The following is an 18,382-nucleotide window of genomic DNA, read 5'->3' on the forward strand; positions in this document are numbered from 1 at the left end:
GGGCTGCATTACTGTTCGGCTCAGAACTCCTTGAAGATCATTTGTGATCTCTGGGATCATATCCCTCTGCCTAGCCAACATCCAGGGCCTCTCCTGAGCTGGCCAGTGTCCATCTTCTGCCTGCAGCACGGTTGCTTGTTGGCTGGCTTTCCAGGTGCCCAGGGTTCAGCCCACCCCCTGTAAAGCCGTTGCCTCAAGAAGGGACCTGATGAGACACACGTGCTTCCCCTCTGTGGATTAATTTGCTCACCTTGCTATCTATGACCTGGCAGGGACCAGGACCCTCAGGCAGGAGAACAAATTCCAGCGCTACCAGAGTCAGTCAGGAATTCCAATGACTGTACCACGAGAGTGTGGGAGAAATGGGCAGGGTGGGGCCTGAGGCAAGCTGGAAAGACCCGTGTGTTAGCTTTCTGCTGCCACCTCTGCCATGGTGGCTTAAAGCCACATGAATTATGCCCTGGGTCCAGCATGGGTCTCAGTGGCTACAGTCATAGTGACAGCAAGCCTGTGTTCCCCTGGGATGCTATAGAGGAGAGCGGGTTCTTTGCCTCGTTGGGTTTCTGAAGCTGTCTCCCTCCTTCCTTTCGAGGAAGCCTACGATGAGTCAGGCCCATCTGGGACCCAGAGAGTCTCCCCATCTCAAGGTCCCTAATCGCGTCTGCACAGTTCCTTTTACCATCTAGGGGACATTCAGGAGGTTTCTGGGGCCTGGAAGTGAGCAGCGCTCGCCTGTCGCAGTTCATCTATCAGGGCGGGCTGCCTCCACCTCTCCACCAACTGAGAATCATATAGGATCAGTGTGGCCAGATTTTCCAGAAAAAAACAAAAAACCCGAGTTCTTCTGTGGGATTTCCTGATTGTTTTTGACATTTGCTGATTCAAAAGTTGGCAGCACAGCCTTGGGCCATCCCAAAGCGTGTAGAATAGGTGTGATCATTTCCTAGGAAGCACTCGCGTGGTTACCTTGTGGTGTCCCCTGTGTATCTATCTGTATCCAAAGTTTAAATCCTACAAACATCAAGGTCATTGGAGTACTATCTACCCCAACCCTAACCCAGAACAAGCTCATCTGAACCCGATTACATCTGCAAAGACCCTATTTTCCAGTAAGATCACATTCCCAGATACTGCGGGTTGGAACTTCAATGTATTTCAGAGGAGACACAATCCAACTGGTGACAGTAGGCCACAGGCCTCCAGATGGAGATCCAGGCCTGTGCACTGGGACAGAGGATGGATGGTAGCGATGGATTTGGTTGAGTGAATGGTGGTGGTCACAGTGAGAAGGCAATATGCCTGTCCCCAAGCTCTCCTCACCCAGAAAATGTTGCCAGCCCTTTCCTAGGGGCTGAGGTGACCGAAGCCTGGGTGGGCTCCACACAGGTGGCTCTCCTGCCACGCCCACCTGCAGGGCAAAGTCCCCTCTGCTAAGGGCCCTGGGCCAGTCTGCAGAGCTCCAGCTGTGTTCCTCAGATGCCACCCAGGCCACACTTAGGACTCCTGGCAGATGTGAGGACTTGCTGAATGTCCCCCAGGGGTCAGTAGAGGAGGCGAGAGAAAAAAAGAATGTCCTTACCAGTTTTTGCTGAAAGGGTCCCTTCTTAAGTGGTCCTTTGTGTGCGTATAACTCTATCCCCGTCTCCTGTCCTCAACCCGGTATCCCTAAGCTGGCTCCTGGCTCAACATTTCATGTCAAGGAATCAAAGTCGATCATAAGGTTTTCCGGGTTGCATTTTGCCGCTGTAGCAATTACCATAAATTGAACAGCTTAAATCGGGGCTCGGGATGGAGTTTGGTGATAGGGTGCATGCTCAATGTCCCGTACCAAATAAAACAAAATGTGAAATTAAATAAAACCAAATGTTTAACACGTCTTGTGTCATAGCTGCGGAGGTCACCGAAACGGGTCTAAGTGCACTGAAATCACGGTGTCGGCAGGAGAGCACGCCCTCTGGAGACTCCCTTGTCCTGTCCTGGCCCTGGCCTGTCCTCCTGGACACCCGTGCACATGCCTTGGCTGGGGCCCCACTTGCACGTTCAGTGAGGGCGACGCTCTTCTCAGCACCTTGAGGACTTTCTATCCCATGTGAGGACCCTGTGGCTGCCTGGGCCCACTTGGGTCATCCAGAATGACCCCTCTATCTTAAAGCCATCGGACCAGCCGCGGTCACTCTCCTCTGTCATGTAATGTGCATATTCACAGGCTCTGGGGGCAGGGGGTGGACACCTTTCTGGGGACCATCCTGCCAATCACACAAGTGAACAGCAGGCCCATGAGAAGGGGGGCAGGTGGGCCTGGGCAGCTGGTCATCCAGACCATAGAGCTATAAGCCACTCGTGGCCATAGCTCCCCGTGTTGGCCTTCTCAGCTTTCCAGGGAATGGAGACCACAGTCCCCTCTCCACTCACCCCCACAGGCCTCGGGGTCCATTGCTGTTCTGCTGACTCCCTGCTTCCCGCACACGGTAGGTCTCTGATTCTTCAGGTAATTGGCTTTCGTTTCTTTCTCTGCGGAGTCTTTGAGAGGCCCTTTCCCTCTCCTCCTGCTGCCTCCTGGTCTGTGCTCCCGCCCTCCCCGGGGTGGGGGCTGTGGGAAGAGGTGAGGGGCCACCTTAAGGCCAGTCATTTACCCGAGGCAGCGTAGATAAGGGCCTTCCCTAGTTTTCTACCATTTCTGTTTTTACCCATCGGATTAGGAAAGACTGTCTGAACAAAAGACATCCTGGCCCGTGCCCTCAACATTACTGTGCTCTGGGTTGATTAGCCAAGGAAAGGGGCCGTAGTGAGTGGGTCTCCGTCTGATCTGACCTCTTTCTAGGTTGTGGGGAGGGAGAAACAGGCTTCTTCCACTCATCCCGCCCTTTCCCAGCCCTCGGAATGACCTGGTTTTCTTAACGAGCATCATTAGCAACGCGCCTTGGAAGAGAAAGAGGATCTCTGTAGGGTGGTCCAAGGCAAAGGCACCACCGCAGCCCTCAGACACTTACACTCTCCAAGTGATCACTGATGAATTTCTCAGCCGCTTCCTTCTCTGAAAATTCAAACAGCTGAAGCTACAAATCAGGAACAGGAGATAACAATGAGGAAGAGGAAGGTGCCTCCAAGGGACGACAATTCTCTATCATTTCCTCGAGGGAGATCTTTGTTTCGTAGCGAGATCACATTGCCATATGGACATGTTCTTACACAAGGCCACGAGACACACCCGGGGATGGGTGGCCACCACCGTCGCCCTCGGAGTGCTCAGTTTTAAGCCCACGTGATTTTCGAGCAGTAAGACAATAAAGAGATTTTCCCCCATAGGAAGGATTCAGCTATCTTTAGGATGATGGATATGGACATTCAGGGATGGTGATTTTGAATTATCTGGAAGGAAATTCTCTTTGGGACCCTCCACTTTCGCCGCTTGGGTCATTATAGCTCTGGGCACTCTCCTCTTTGGGGTGCCTCTTGCCACAGCAGGCATGTCCAGGGGCATCGAAGGGCTCCATTTGGTCTCCATGGACGCCCTGCGCGTGGTGGGACTGCACTTACCCTCTCGGTGAAGTTGTCCCTAGAGTAGTCAGGAGTCCAATCAACATAGGTGTCCTCGGTAACCAGGCAGACAACGGCCTTCTGAGCGGCTCCTGAGACCCACAGAATGTCAGTCAGCACGGTGGCCAGGGCTCGCTCCTGCTGCTGCCTGCTCAGGTCCTGTAAACTGCAGGAGGGGGAGGGAACAGGCACAGGGAACAGCGCCTTGCTATGTGTGAGGTCCCCAGGGTCATGCCCCCTCTGCACACAGCAGCATCGCCTGGGCTCCTTCACCAGCCTGCTCCCGAGCTGTGGCTGCAACTGGAGTCCTCACAGCAGGGTCTGGTTTCTCTAGGGATCTCAGCCAGTCCACCTCCTGTGTCTCACCCAGTAGGGCCTTTGCTGTCCTCTGTCCTGAGCGACAGCAGGGGTCAGCCTGAACACTTCAGCCCACTGACGGGCCTTTTTCAAGTGCAACGCCCATAACCTCTCTTTTGCAAAGCCTCTTCCAGGACTGGCCAGCCTGGACCTGCTCTCCACATTCATCTGTCCCATCCTAGCTGCATAGGAGGTCTCCCCCAGATGGGCCTGCACTTGCTGTATTCCTGCACTAAGCACTTCCTGTATGTCACCTTGTCTGGTCGCCTAAGCCTCTAGGGCACATACCACTGCGGCTCCCACAAAAAGGCACAGAGAGGTTAAGTAACTCGCTGCTGTTCCCTCATCTTTAAAGTGGGGGAGCAATGACTTGAATTTAGGCTGTTGGGGTCCTGAGTCCCTGCTCCTCACTGTTCCACTGAGCTGAGTGCCCTTGAGGACACACCTTCCCAGGAAATGGGAGCCAATCTTCTATGAGACATCACTCTGCTTACTTTCTACATGTGTGACATTGACAGCTGTGGCCTATACAGAGGGACACACGGCCGTGGCTACAGTGAGCTCGATGATGATTTACACAATCCTTCTAGCTTTGTGGCAAGGCACAGATTTATGACAAGGAGTCTGAGGGCCCAAAACTCTAGCACAGAGCGGAATGAGAAGAGGACAAAGTGTTATGAGGTAAGGGGGAGGGCAGAGAGAGGCTTGCGCAGGGGGCAGAAGCTTCCTGGAAAGTGACCCTTCACAGTTGTTCAGTTTACCACAGACTTGGTGCTGTGCTAAGTGCTTTACGTCATGTAGCAACTGTGTGTGTGTATGTGTGCATGTGTGCATGCCTGTGTGCATGCATGTGTGTGCTGTGTGTGCATGTCTATGTGCATGTGTGCATGTGTATGTGTGCGTGTATGCATGTGTGTGCGCACATTCATACACACACAGCTCAGTGTGCACATGTGTGTACATGTCTGCGTGTGTGCATGTGCACATATGTGTTCATGTTTGCATATATGCATGTGTATATGTGTGCATGCTGTGTGTCTGCATATGTGCACGTACACATGTGTGCATGTGCATATGTATGCATGTGTGTGCATGTATGTGCCTGTGTGCATGTGCACGCTGTGTGTTTGTATGTGTGTGCATGTGTGTGTTGTGTGCATGTCTGCATGTGTGTGCATGTGAGCATGTGTGTGTACACATGTGTACACATGTGTGCTGTCTGCATGGCTGCATGTGTGCATATGTGCATGTGTTCATGCATGTGTACACGTATGTGTGTGTTCATGTGCCCACATGCCCCATCTTCACTCCCTGGGTCCCCCCATTTGGCACTGGGTGCATTCCCCAGACACTTCGGGTCCTACTCTAGTGGCTTCCACTTTTCATCCTCCTCCAAAGGATTGGAGCTGCCTGGTCCACAGGTGACTGGGAGGGGTGCCCATCCCTGTGGCTGGCTGGGAGCCAGGGCTGGCTGGGCAGGAGGCGCCCCCTCCCTTATCTGAAGGTGGGGCAGGCTGCGTTTGTGCCCAAGCTCCCCCGGCTTCGGCCGGCCTCCCTGAGAGCCACGCTCTTCCTCAGCTGCTCCTCTCTTGCCTGTTTCTCCTGCTCTCTCACGGGGCTCTCTGGAGGGCACACCCAGAATAAATCACCGGCATAAAAATCCCCACTGTGTGCCGTGCTTCTGCAGGACCTGGCAATCCGTGACCTTAGAATACATTACATATTTTGTTCCTGGTGGGGATGACTCATCTAGCCCGAGGGCAGATATTTGCCTTTTACTGATTTCCATTTCCTCTGATACACAGCACAGGGCTCTCTGCACATGATGGGGGGCGGTTGTTAACCTCTAAGAATAACGACAGTTTGAACAAGTTTTGAGCTGATTTTAGTAAATTAGTAAATAGGAACTATTTTAGTAAATAGTAATCACGGTCCCTTGTCAGACTGGTAAAGTAGGAGGATGGAGCCTTCATTCACCAGGTTTGAACCACCTCCGTGGTTCCCCCTAGAATTGTTAGGTTACGGCTTCCCATCAAGTATGGACAGGTGAGCTCACCTGAGACCTGGGGCATAATTTTGCCTGACAGGGTGGTCCGCAGTGGAGCATGAAACCTGTCAACCTCATTCCTGCCGCTGGACATTGAAGGGACGGCAGGAGGCCCCCCATCCCAGGGCTGCAGCCCAGCCCCTCTGGGGGAGCTGATCACGTCTGCCTTCTGCTTTAGGAGCACAAGTCCTTCCTGAGGCCACCCGCCCTGTCCAGTATGCTTATTTAGCATATTAAGGTCTCCGTGAAGCTGGTCACTGTTCCGCACTGCTCACAGTGCTCTTACCTGCGAAGGTGGCAGTCTCTGTCCTTCCTGGTAAACAAGAGATGTTTGATGATGGACCCTTGTACAGCCATCTGAATGCTCCGGGGGCCTCCCTGGGACGGGGAGGGTGAGCAGTGAGGGCGAAGTTGTGCGATGGGCTCTACTACTGCAGCAGAACCATGGGATGGCAAAAAGCCCCTGGGAGTGGACCTGGTTCTCCATCCTGCTCTGCATCCCACCCCCTCCTGGTACCCCAGGGCTTCATGAAGGGATACTGCTCTGTCCCCGTGCACCCCTGCCCTTTGCTGTAGCAGGGTACCGTGGCTGGCTAGAATCTGCAATGACTTGTAGAGCCCCCAGACAGGTTCCTGGGAACCTGTTGCCCCCCATCCTCCCAACACTCTGCCCCTGCTTCTAGTCAGACTTGCAGACTCAGAGCAGGCACACAACTAGCTGGCCAGGCCTGGGAACGTGGGTGTGCCTGTGACCACACAGGAATTGTTGAGACTTCAAACAAGCCAGAGGGAAGTTTGTAGATTTCCCTCTGCTTCTGAATCTTCAGGGATGCTTAGAATTTGGGAAGAAGAGACAGGAGAACAAGGAGGTGGGGACTCTATCATAACCAGGCAGTATGTGGTGAGGTTGAAGTCTTTTATCATTTGAGGTTACGTTTCAAATTGTGCACGTGTGGTTGTGATGAAAACATGGTTCATGCCCACACAGAGGGAAGGAGAGAGACTAGGGATCTAACAAGACCACCATCTGGCTGTTACCTTTGCCACTTCCAAAGCAAACGCGAGGTCAGAGAAAGGACTGTGGAACTTGAAATAGGCCTTGTTCCAGTCATAGCTGAAGATGTGGACAGTGTTTCCAAAGAGGCTCTGCCGCAGCTTCTGAAAGGAGAGGAAGTAAACTATCAGCCAAAGAGAGTCCTCCATACACCCTCCTGCCCACAGTCCATGACCAGGTCTTCAGGCACCAAGTGGGGGCAGCACGTTCACATCAGGGTCCACTCAGCGTGTCCGACACGCCGTGTCCCTGGTCTCATGTCCCCTCCTGGTCATGTCCCTCAGAGTCCGCCACGTGCTGCTGCTCTGTTCCTGGCCTCTAGCCCCTCTGGCCCTGACTATAACATCTGCTTCTCCTGCCTCTGGGGTTTTCTCTCTTGATCCAGGGGGGAAAAAATAAGGACAGGATGGGACCTCATGTTTGTGGCCTCAGCACAGTAGTGACTCCAGTGAAGTGAACAAGCATTCCTGCTGGGGTCTCTGAAGTTGTCCTGGGTGCGCTAACCACACACTGAGATCTGAGAGGGTCTTTTAGATCTTCCCAGAAAAGTAGGAACAAGTCTTTATCAATGAAACTCATGGAAAATAAAAAAGACAGGGTGGGGGGTCCATTCACAGCTGAAGACTTACTCATCTTTAACAGGTACGAGCTACTGTGGAGTGCGGGCAGGTCAAAGTCTGACACCCAAAGTGCTGTACAGGACAGAACCCTGAGACAGAGGGACAGAGACCTTAGGCTGAGTTGCCCAGGAAGGCTTCAGGGAGGAGATGTTATTTGAACTAGGCTGGTGAACAGCCCCTGTCACCTGTTGAGACTTCCCCATGCCAAACCCGGGCTAAGTCCTTTACACTCATTGCATTCACTTGATTCTGTGAAGTAGCTGTGGTACAAGCCTCCTCCCACCAGGCAAGGGAAGCACCTGGCCTCAGGCAGCCCTAGGTGGAAACAGCAGAGGGTCCCACGGTGTCCCACGTCTTTCCCACCATGGTCCTACATGGGCCGACTTTGTGTTTTCTACCATTTTTGTGTGCCAACTACTCCTTAATCAACACCTTTAATTAGGTTGGTGACTTCTTGTGATTTAGAAACCTTGTTTTGAAAGGACACTTGATACCACTTCCTTACATGGAAGTCAAGCTCTCTTGCCATCCATAAGGAACCCAGTGGAAATCAAGTAACTGTATCGATCACAGCAAGAAACCTCTGCTGTGAAAGCTCTGGCCCTCATCACCACTGGGAAGGGAGTGAGAAGGTAAAGGGGTGCAGCCAGGACTGCCCTTTACCCAGTCTTTCCCCTGGTCTGCCCGAGTGCGCAAGGGAGGACACCCTCCCCGGAAACCAAAATCATCTGAGATGCGTTACGTATGTTACATCCCTAAAAGTGCACGTTCCAGCAGAGGCACAGGTCCCCACACTGAGACAGACCACGCAGCAGCCTGAAGCAGGGGGATGGGAAGAGGCTCTGCAGACATTCAGGCAAGTGCCCTGGGCCTCCTGGATGGGGAATGAGAAGTTCAGGGTGACTAGGAACTTGTGGGGGTGGGGTAGGGACAGCTGAGTGGACACTGAGAATGGAAAGTCCCTGTAGCCATACCCTAAAGCCAGTTGAAGAGTGTGAACAAATGGAGCCCAGAGCCCAGGTGGTCCAAGCCGTGCCACCTTCCCAGCAGAGCCCGAGAGCAGCTCTGATTGCTTCTCAAAAGGGGAAACACAGAAACATGCATCTAGAACACTCTTCCCGAGCCAGGCCCAGGTTGGTTTCATGGCTGCAGGTTTCTTCCTGATCATTTTTGCTCCCAGCTCAAAAGAAAAGGTGGTCTCTCCAGAGAAATCAAGGCAGGCGCATCTCAGTGTGAAGAGGACCTGGTCGTGCGCTTGCAGAAAACCTACGCGGCGGTCTTGGGCCCAGGGTGTTGGAGGAGAGGCTCTGGGAGGAGAGACGCAGCGTGTAAGGTGGCTGGAGAGGGCCACCAGCCTCCAATGCCCCAGGGAGGGCCTCGAAAATGACAGGAAGGTTTCCCTGACATGATGATGGAACAGATCTTGGGAGGACCTCCAAGGGCCGAGAAGCCCATCTCTGTTTCTTACTGGCCCCAGGAACGTGGGGAAATTGCCAAACCTTCCTTCCTTGCTAATTCAGAAGTGGGGACTCCTTCTTGGTCCACATCATGGCTAGGACTGAAGGAGGAATATGGAAAAGGGCTTTGGAAACCCAAGTGCTGAGTGAATGTAAGCGTCGTTGCCTTCGTGAAAACACAGCCTGTCTCTGCGGGGACATCTTGTGCTGTGTGGAAGAAAGTCCCAACACAGATGGAGAAAGACCAGAGATTGGCAGGAAGCAGGGAGGAGAAACCATGCTAAGTGTGAAAGATTAAGACTGTTGAGACTGGAAGCCTGAGAACTCGGATCCAATTTGAAAATTCCTGCAAGCCGTCCAGACTCCTTGTTCTGCTGCCAGCTGCCGCCTTCCACTCAGCTCCGCCCGCCCGCTGCACCTCTGGGAGGCTCCCCAGCCAGGCCACCAGAGGCAAGAGCGAGCCCTCTCACCGCAGGACATTGTTCCACATCACACAAGAAGATCGCCCTACGCAGGTTTGATGGCAGGCCTGTCTGCTGCCCTGGAACAGGAGGCGCGTGGTGACTGCCTGTAAGTGACTGGAGCAATCACTGCAGCTTAACACGTCCAGGGACAGTTCACGGTTCCCCCTTTGCGCTTTGTGACACATTCCCCTCTCCTGGCTCTGCCTTCCATGTCACTGTCATGATGACCACGATTGGCATCAACAACACACACACAGAAGATGGGTCCCAAGTCATTCTTCCCAAGAGGTTGAACTTCCTACCCTGACAGTCTTGTCCCTCGTCCCTGGGGTGAGAGTTTCCCACAGCCACCTGTCCCCATCCAGTCCCAACTTGAGTTAGAATAACCCTCGTTGAGGCTTCTTCCCTAGATTTCTCTTTGCCTCATGAATTTGGGACTGCCATGGAATCCGAGATTCTGGAATTCCCCAGTCCTAAGCCAGTCATGCGCTGGGCCATCTGATTGTGTGGTGGAGTCCTGGCTGTCACATTTGTTGTAGCTTCTCAGATTCCAGCATCACCCCTGGAATGTGGAAGGCTGGCCGTAAGAATTCGTTGAATGAAAGCATCTCATTTTGCCCTTTCATGTTACAGCTCCAGGACTGGAGGCCCAGAGCAGTGAGTGGCATGCAAGGTCACATCCTCAGAGAGGGCAGGTCTCTGGTGCAGACCAGCAGGATCCCAGTGCCAGGCAGGTGGCACTCTCCAACCAGGATGGTCAGCAGGAGGGAAGTTTAACACGACACCCTCCCCAAGGCTGGGCTGGGTGTGGGGACACCACCGTGCTAATACAGTTTCCTAGCAGCAGTTGGGAGTCATCGTGACCTCTAGACCTAAAGGAGTGTGGGGACAGGAAACAGGAAGGGACTTCCAGGAGAGCAGAGGGACTAAGCCAGCGCTAGGCAATCTGGCTCCCTTCCCCACCTGCCCTCCCTGCAGGACTCCCCATTGCTCAGACTCAACAGGAGGTCAGAGGAGGAGGGTGCTGCATTGATGGAGAGGACAGGTTAGCGTCCTGGGCTAAGGCAGGTGGGAAGTGCAAGAAGGGCCCCTGTCCTGTATTGATTGATTACCATCCTCTGAGGTCCACTTGGGAGCCAGGTGTCATGTGTAGGGCACCAGGCTCTGTCTCACTGCCCGCTAAGCCACCCCTGCCTGACCTCCTTCTATGACAGCTCTGTTCATATGGACTCCCAGAGCCATCTTTGGGCATCTTGGTGATATATTTTTACCACGATACTGCCATGGGCTGGTGCTGCAGCTCATGAGGGGTCTGGTCCTTGGTTGCCAATAAGAGTCTGAGGGAAGAAATCCCAGGCTGGGTCTCTAAGAAGGGCTGGGGATGGAGGAGGCTGGGGAAGGGCTTCTGGCTGGGCAGACGTATCCTCTCCATGATCTCACAGGGCCAGCAGCCTTGGCCAGAGCTCCTTCCACCAGCAGGTTGAGGGACAGAAGGAAGCTGCCCAGCTCAGGAGGACAACCCAAGGCAGGAGGTAGGAGCCATGAGGCCAGTGCAGGCACAGGGCCCACTGATGCAGCCTCGGCATCTGAGCGGGTCCCGGTGGCCACTGTGTGCCAGGGTCAGGTGTCCCAGGCCCCCCTACTCCCCACGGAGAAGGGCAGGAGGACAAAGGTCTCCTCTGGGCCAGCAGGACCCAATAGCTCTGTAACTTGCCAGGTGACTGTGCTGTTGAAATGTGGATCAGAATCAGCCAAGCTTCCAAACCCGCCCGGGACAAACATTCAGAACCCCAAGCTCATCATCTGGGAGTCCAGGGCGTGTTTAATTAATGCTGCTGCTATTTAAAGGACATACTATCATCTGGCCCACGTGATGGGAATAAGTCCAAATTCATTTTTTAAAAAAGATCAATTATCTCTACTTCTGGGACATCCCCCCAATTCAGGCTGCAGTGGTCTGGATCTTGTCTCCCCGTCTTTTGCAAAGGGAGAGAATCACCTTGGAAAAGCCACTGGGGAGGTCTCCAGGCACCTCTCTGTGTGTGTTTGTTGGTAAGTGGGAGCATCCAGAGTAGGTCTGCTCTCCTATGGAGAGAAAAGACTTCACAAACATCTGTGAGTGCTTTTCTATTTTTAAGATTTGTGTGTTTTTAAAAATAGAGAGTACATTTGCATGGTTCAAATTCCAGAGTCCAGAACGTACGTTGTGAACACACTCCCTCCTATCCCTGTCTCCCATACCCTCTGAGCCCCTGTGGTATTTGATGAAATCTTCTGGGATTCATTTTTTTTTTTAATACACAGGCAAATACCATAGTTTTTCTTTTCTCATATAAAAGGTAGCCTATTTTTTCAGAGGTGTATTACTTTTTAAATGATATTCTCCATAAGAAATCTGTGCATAAACAAAGAATATATTTTTATGAAAGATTTTTCATTAAAACATTATCAAGTAAAATGCACATACGAGCTGATTATCCCTCACTGAAAATGCCTGGGTAGAGCAGAGGGAGGATTCAGGGGGAGGGAGGAGGAGAGGGAAGGTGGACATGCTGGGGAGTGAAATTGATCAAATCATGTTATGTGCGTCACGACGAGTATGTCACAATGAATCCAATATTGTCTCTAATTGTAATGCACCAATAAATTTTAAAAAAGAAGATGCCTGGGGCTGGAAATGCTTTGGGTTTCTGGATTCTGTAATATTTGAGCATACATGGTAAGACCCTCTGGGAATGGGTCCCAAGTCTGGACATGAAATTCACTTATAGCTCAGATGGGCCTTGTACCCACAGCCCAAAGGTAATTTTATACGATATTTTTAATGTACCTGCATTTTGACTGTGACTCATCATAGGAGGTGACAGGTAGAATTGTCCACCTGTCACGTCAAGTTCTTGAAAAGTTTTGGATTTCGGAGCATTTTGGATTTCTGGTTTGGGGTTTATACTTGCTCTGACCTCTGGGCTGCACCATGTGGGCAGCAGGCCCACCAAGGACTGGGCGCTGACAGGACTTAGTGTCACTATCTTCATTGCTGAAAGGAGGGTACAAGACACACACCTTCCTACCAGGGGCATCAAGGCCAATGAGCACAGCGCAGCCTCTCAGAGAGCCCCTGTCTGCCTGTCTCCCCTGCCAGCCGGAGAGGAAGGTGGATGGAGGCAGCGTGTTCACAGGAGAAAGGGAGCGAGGCCCAGCACATCTGTACAGAAGTGTGGCAGTGGAGAGCGGCTCAGGAAGCCTGAGAGGTCACACAATCCCAAGGAGTTCAGGGGCTCTGGTCCCCATGTGTATCTGGGGAGCTCCAGGAAAGGCTATACTGAAAGGCTGCACTTGGGGTCACTCACCCATAGCTCCAACAGCAGCCAGAGGCCCTACCTGAGGCTCTGTGTGGTTTCTCTGAGGGTTTGGCCCCACCCACTCCTCTCAGCGGGTCCCTGTGTGCAGCACACAGAATGCCCGACTTCACATACATGGTGGCCTGGTGCAGGGCAGATGCTGCCAGTCTTTGCCCAGATCTGGGCTAGTCCTGGGGCATCTCTGCAGGTGTGCCAGGTGTGTGGGAGCATGCTCTTGGGAAGGAAGTGCCTCTTCCAACACTTTTTCTTAGGGCCCCAAAGAAAGGTCCCTGCCTGAGGCTCTAGAGTGTCATGGGTGTTTGAGGGGTGGTGCCAACCTGGGTGGCTTGTTCTGGGAAGCCTGAGCTCCATTACAACTTAAAGCACCATGTTGGAGAGCAACCCAACTGGAGGGACTCTTACCTGCCTGGTATTTCTGCTTTGACCTGCCCCTGCCCTCACTTCCCACTTCCAATTGTGTCTTTTCAACCACGACAGCTGCTCCTTTGGACATCTGCCAAGACATCACCTCCAACTCGGCCTATGTGACCCCTGAGATATCTCTAGGTTCACCTCCTGGCTACTTCTCTACATCAGCCTCATCTTCATCCTGATCCAGACTCGAATCAAACAGTCCCTGGGACCAATATTCCAGATCCATTTGGATCCTCAAATGCCAGGTTCTTTTTTAATCTACATATTAATCAACAGTCCCAAGTAAGAAGCCCTTCCTGAGATCAGCTCCTGTTGCAGGACTGAGCCCCCTCCTGCCCCCACGCCTGCAGGGTCCTCTCCTATGACTCTTCTTTGCCCCGAGACTCATGCATTCCCAGTTCTCCGTGGTCTGCCTGCTTCTTAGAGGACCGACCCTGTCTACCTTCCAGAGAGAACATTTGAATGCAACTCCCTCTCTCGAACTTAACTGTCTTTTTGAGGGAGTCAGTAAAGAGAGACTTTCAGAATTCATGAGGAAATGGCTACTGTCACCCGTGTCCTTGGGAAATGCCATCAATAAGTCATTTAAGTTTTATTCTCCTTTCACCAATCCCAGCCATCTGTAGTCTGATCTTCAACAACACTCTCCCGAGAGCGGGTAAGATTCCCAGTCTGGTTCTGCCAAGACCGGGTCCTGTTTCATGTTTAATTGACCAGCTATACTTACTGTGGCCACCGTCAGGGAGATAGGAGAGCTGCCCAATTTTGAGGAGATGACGGAGGGCCTGGGAATAGGACAAAGGCCCCTGGGTGGCCAACGTCCCTGTCCTCTGGGCTGAGTTGTTCCTGTCCCATCTCCAGTTCCATCAGCAGACGCAGCATTCCCCTCATGGTTCTGTATAAAATGCCAGCCGCCCAAAAGAGACAAAGCAAACAGAATAAAGATGAAAGACAGGATAACCTGTTCCACGTCTTCTCTTTCTCTTTGAAATATCAGTGTTCAGAAAATGCTGTCTCACTTTTAAAGATGCCTGAAATTTGTAATAAATAGCGATAAAAGAGATGGAAATATTTTTTTAAAATCCCAGGGTCTGTGTCAAAGGAGTTTCTTGTAAGTTTTATGAGACCCAGAGAGGTGAAATGTAACTATGGAAACATAATTAATGCTATCGAGGCCTTGACTTGAAATTATGTTTAGAGAAGAATGTAAATGTCACCGTCGCTTGTTTGGAAAAGATAGCGTCTTAGGAACGTGGGCTGCTTTTTTTCTGTCCGTGGGGCACCCCCATCATAATGCTTATTGGCCAATAAGTGAATCGAGTTTCCTCTGTTCAATTCTTTCCGATTCCTATTGTCCCATAAGGGAGTGTAATAATTTTCTTCTTTAAATGCCCACCCCCACCTTTTAAAAAAATCTCTTTTAACTTTTCTTGACTGATTCGCTGGCATTTCAGCACAAGTTAGCCTCCACGCTTCCTCTGATTTATTCAACATGGGTACTAACACCGTGAAAGGAACTTCCCCATTGGAGCTGAAATGTGAAGGACACGGCCTTCTTCGTTTTTCTGTATTCCTAGAGGCAAAGATGCTTTCTTATCTCAGAACCGCAGCATCTGAGGCACAGGCTACTGATGGGAGAAGATGCATTTTGTAAATCAAATGGAAAATCTTTACATTTGTGCCAGTGGGGTTTCCCCGCCCTGTATAGAGCATAACTTGACACTTATTTACTTTTTGAGATTGTTTTATCTTTTGAATGTTTTATCCCCCCAAATGTAGCTATCTCCATTTAATACTTTCAGGACGAAAATAGAAGTATTATCTCCCAGATTCTAATTTAGACTATGGTTAAGAAGGCTTTAGCACAAATAAGGCTTTTGATCACAGGTTACTTGAAGCAAGATGCTTTAGCATTACAGTTAAAATTTTAATAATCCAATTGCTTGATCATATGTATTAGTGCTAGGAAAAATCACCTAAATATTTTATGCTGTGTTGGCTCAGAAATTGATGTACTGCCTGCAGTACAAAGTCCATTACCTCTCAACCTCTGCAGGTTACGTGAGGTACAAACATCTTTCATCTTATACTGAGTAAGAGATTTTAATATACTGATTACAAAACACCTTTTTTTAACACCTGAATTCAGTCATCTCTCCCTTATTTGAAAATGGTAAAGGAAAGCAGTTTGTCAGATGCTGAATAAAGATGATAACTATTTTCAAAATTACTTTTCTTCAGGGACATTGATGCGCTGGTTTGTCAGATTCTAGTGTTATTGCACAAGTGTAGGAACTTCAAATTCTATTACTTTTTTTCTAAAATAATAACCATATGGTGCTCTTAATGATGAAAAGTAGCTCTTAAAAGTAAGAAGACATTTCTGAAGGGAGAAAGCACCAGATAAAATCTTCACAGGCTTTCTAGTCTCTCCAGCTTTCATGCATTAAATGCTAGTGCCTGAGTGACATTATGTGCATTGAATAAATGCAGATTGTGCTGTTAATGTGATTGTTTGAAGAAGCTACTAGAGGAAAACACATTGGCCCCGGGAAAGTAATTACCTGCGGAGTTGCATTATTGGTTCCCAATCTATAAGTGAAGGAGAAAACATGGAGTAAATTACCCACTGCATCCGAAGCTCACATTCTCGAACCTCCCCAAGCCCCAGCCTCGCTGGGGAAGTCTTTGTCGCAGCTCCCCAGCAAGCATTCCAAACGTGCATCTCTAATGGAAACTCCTCATGCAGCAAGCATCAGAGTTGATTACTTAACACCCCTAGCCACTCTGTCTCTGGAGAAACGGGAGAACAACACCTCTTACCTGTGATAACTAAAGATTTCCCTCCATTTATCAAGAAATACCATCTTCCTAGTTATTTCCTCTAAATCCAGCTCTGGAGGGCTTTGCTTCCCACTGGAGACCTCCATATTCGTTTGGGTAACGTGAAGAAGTGGAAGCAGGAGTTGTTTAGACGGGAGGGAGGTCTGTCTGGAGCAGAAGGCCGGATGGTGGGGATGTCTGTCCCTGCTTTGGCCAGCACAGAGAGCACACCTGCTGCTCAGGGCTCATGAAACCCCTGCTGTCAGATCCTGATGAAACTTTCATTGGAGGTCAAACGCGGTGTGTTTGTGCACTGTTTGGGTGCCATGAATGTTTAATCCAGGACACAGATTTATAAATGAAGGGATTCCAATTACTTACTGTCTCAAAGCACCTGAGACAATTTAGTTGATGAGAGATGCCTTGTGGTGGAATGTGATAGCTCCTTATGCTGGAGGTCTCCTTGGAAGAGTCTGTGGGACAGAAATACAATGCCAAAGGGAGAGAAAGCCACCCTGCTTGCCTCCAAAGCTTTATCACCTACCGTGGTGTACTCCATAAGCCAAGGAAGATACCAGCTTTCACATGGTTGAAGAAGGAACTAGTTTTCTCTGTCCCGGGAGAAATCTAAAGGTTATCATCTTCTATTGGCTGAAAGAATTGTAGCTGCAGTAACTGGCACAACAAGGAATATTGATGGCCACGGTGGCTAATTTTGCTTGTCAACTGGACTGGGCTGTGGTGCCCATATCTGTGCCCTTAAACACCAGTCTAGGTGTTGCTGTGAAGGTTTTTGCTTTTTTAAAGATGTGATTAACTTTTAAATCAGGAGGTTCTTAGTGAGTGAGACCGACTACCCTCCATCTCAGGGGGGGCCTCCCCCAGTCAGCTGAAGGTCTTAGGAGAAGACTGCTGTCTTCTGAGCAGGAAGACACATCACTCTGACCAGGCAGAAGCAAGTCTTCAGCACCCATCCTGTCTGGGGTTCTAGCTTGTTGGTCTACCTGCAGAATTCAGATCCCCCTCCCCCCAAAAAAAACACTCCTTGGATCCTGCAAGCCAGTGTGTGTGTGTGTGTGTGTGTGTGTGTGTGTGTGTGTGTGCTCCAGTTGATTCTGTTTCTCTGGGGGACTTTGACCAAAATGATGGGTTTTATAAAAAACCAATACTGGTTACCAGAACACTTTCCTCGTCTCTTCTGACTTTTTTGAACCTCATGATTGAACCTCCTTAGTGGCAAGTTGTTTTCTCTATAGATATTTCTGATGTGAGTTATATAAAATCCCAGGAATGCTAAGAGGTCAAAAGGCAAAGAGGTGACTTGGATGTATTTTAGCTGCAGTGGTAAGGGACTAGGGGATTGGTTATATGTAATATTGCAAATACCTTAAAACAGAAAGGTATCAAATAACCCAAGGTGGACCTAAGTTTCCAAAGTCTGGCTTGGGAGTCCTCTGCCAACAGTTTCTTAAGCTAATTTTTGTTGATGGTTTAACTATTTCATATTCACAGGTTCATAAAGCTCTCTCAGATTTAGGATTTTTGTTGCAAACATAAGGAGCATGAATAAATCTTTTCATATTTTTTTCCTAACCATAAATTCTCCTATTTTTAAAGAGAAGGTGTTGTTGCTTTCCTCTTTAGTTGTAATGATAGCATCAGTATTTAATATTTATTAGGCACCCCTAGTGTAGAAAAAGAAATAAGAAATTACATGATCCTTACTCTCAAATAATAAAATGATGAGAAATGTTCTGGCATTTCTATTTAGAAAGTCATATTAAAAAATAAATTCTAGATCTGTCATTTAAATTATTTAACAACCCCAAACCAGGAAAGGGAAACAGCTAAGAAAACCATTTTTCTTAAGAATCATTATTAAATCTGTGAATTCTGGCCTATGTCTGGGTCCTAATTCACATAGAATTCTGTAAAGGCTGGAGCGTAAATCCTGGGGATTAGACAAGTCCATTCTGTTGGGTTCAATATGCATATTTTGCATGTTCCCTCCGTGCTGGGCACTTGGAGATGCCAAGGTGAACAGGTATGATTCCCACTCTTCTGTGGTGGAGGAAACATAGGCAGTGCAGGGAACACACTGTGAGGACGTGTCCTGGGCCCCAGGAGCACAGAGGACAGGCAAGGGGGCAGGGGACCTCTGGTCCAGACTGCTGGTTCTGAATCATAGACTGGAGGAGGTCTGAGGAGTCCCCAGGGGAATCAGAACTAGTGGGGTTTTTGACAAAC

General features: G+C 50.0%; 1 protein-coding gene across 1 annotated transcript in view; it reads right to left on the bottom strand.

Annotated features, from left to right (window-relative positions):
• The window catches only part of Mindy4b (MINDY family member 4B), a 28,658-nt gene extending 12,416 nt beyond the window's left edge, over positions 1–16,242 (bottom strand). The window contains exons 1-7 of the mRNA XM_046431527.1: positions 16,136–16,242; positions 15,877–15,904; positions 14,040–14,207; positions 6,980–7,099; positions 6,228–6,319; positions 3,538–3,703; positions 2,991–3,056 (exon numbers count right to left, since the gene is read on the bottom strand). Coding sequence (XP_046287483.1) covers positions 2,991–3,056; positions 3,538–3,703; positions 6,228–6,319; positions 6,980–7,099; positions 14,040–14,207; positions 15,877–15,904; positions 16,136–16,242 — 747 coding nt within the window. The remainder of the gene's footprint in view (positions 1–2,990; positions 3,057–3,537; positions 3,704–6,227; positions 6,320–6,979; positions 7,100–14,039; positions 14,208–15,876; positions 15,905–16,135) is intronic.
• Between the last annotated feature and the right edge of the window lie 2,140 nt (positions 16,243–18,382).

Source organism: Marmota monax, unplaced genomic scaffold (assembly GCF_021218885.2).
Source record: "Marmota monax isolate L192 unplaced genomic scaffold, Marmota_monax_Labrador192_F-V1.1 WCK01_AAM20220418_F8-fsc00022, whole genome shotgun sequence".
NCBI classification, from domain to species: domain Eukaryota; kingdom Metazoa; phylum Chordata; class Mammalia; order Rodentia; family Sciuridae; genus Marmota; species Marmota monax.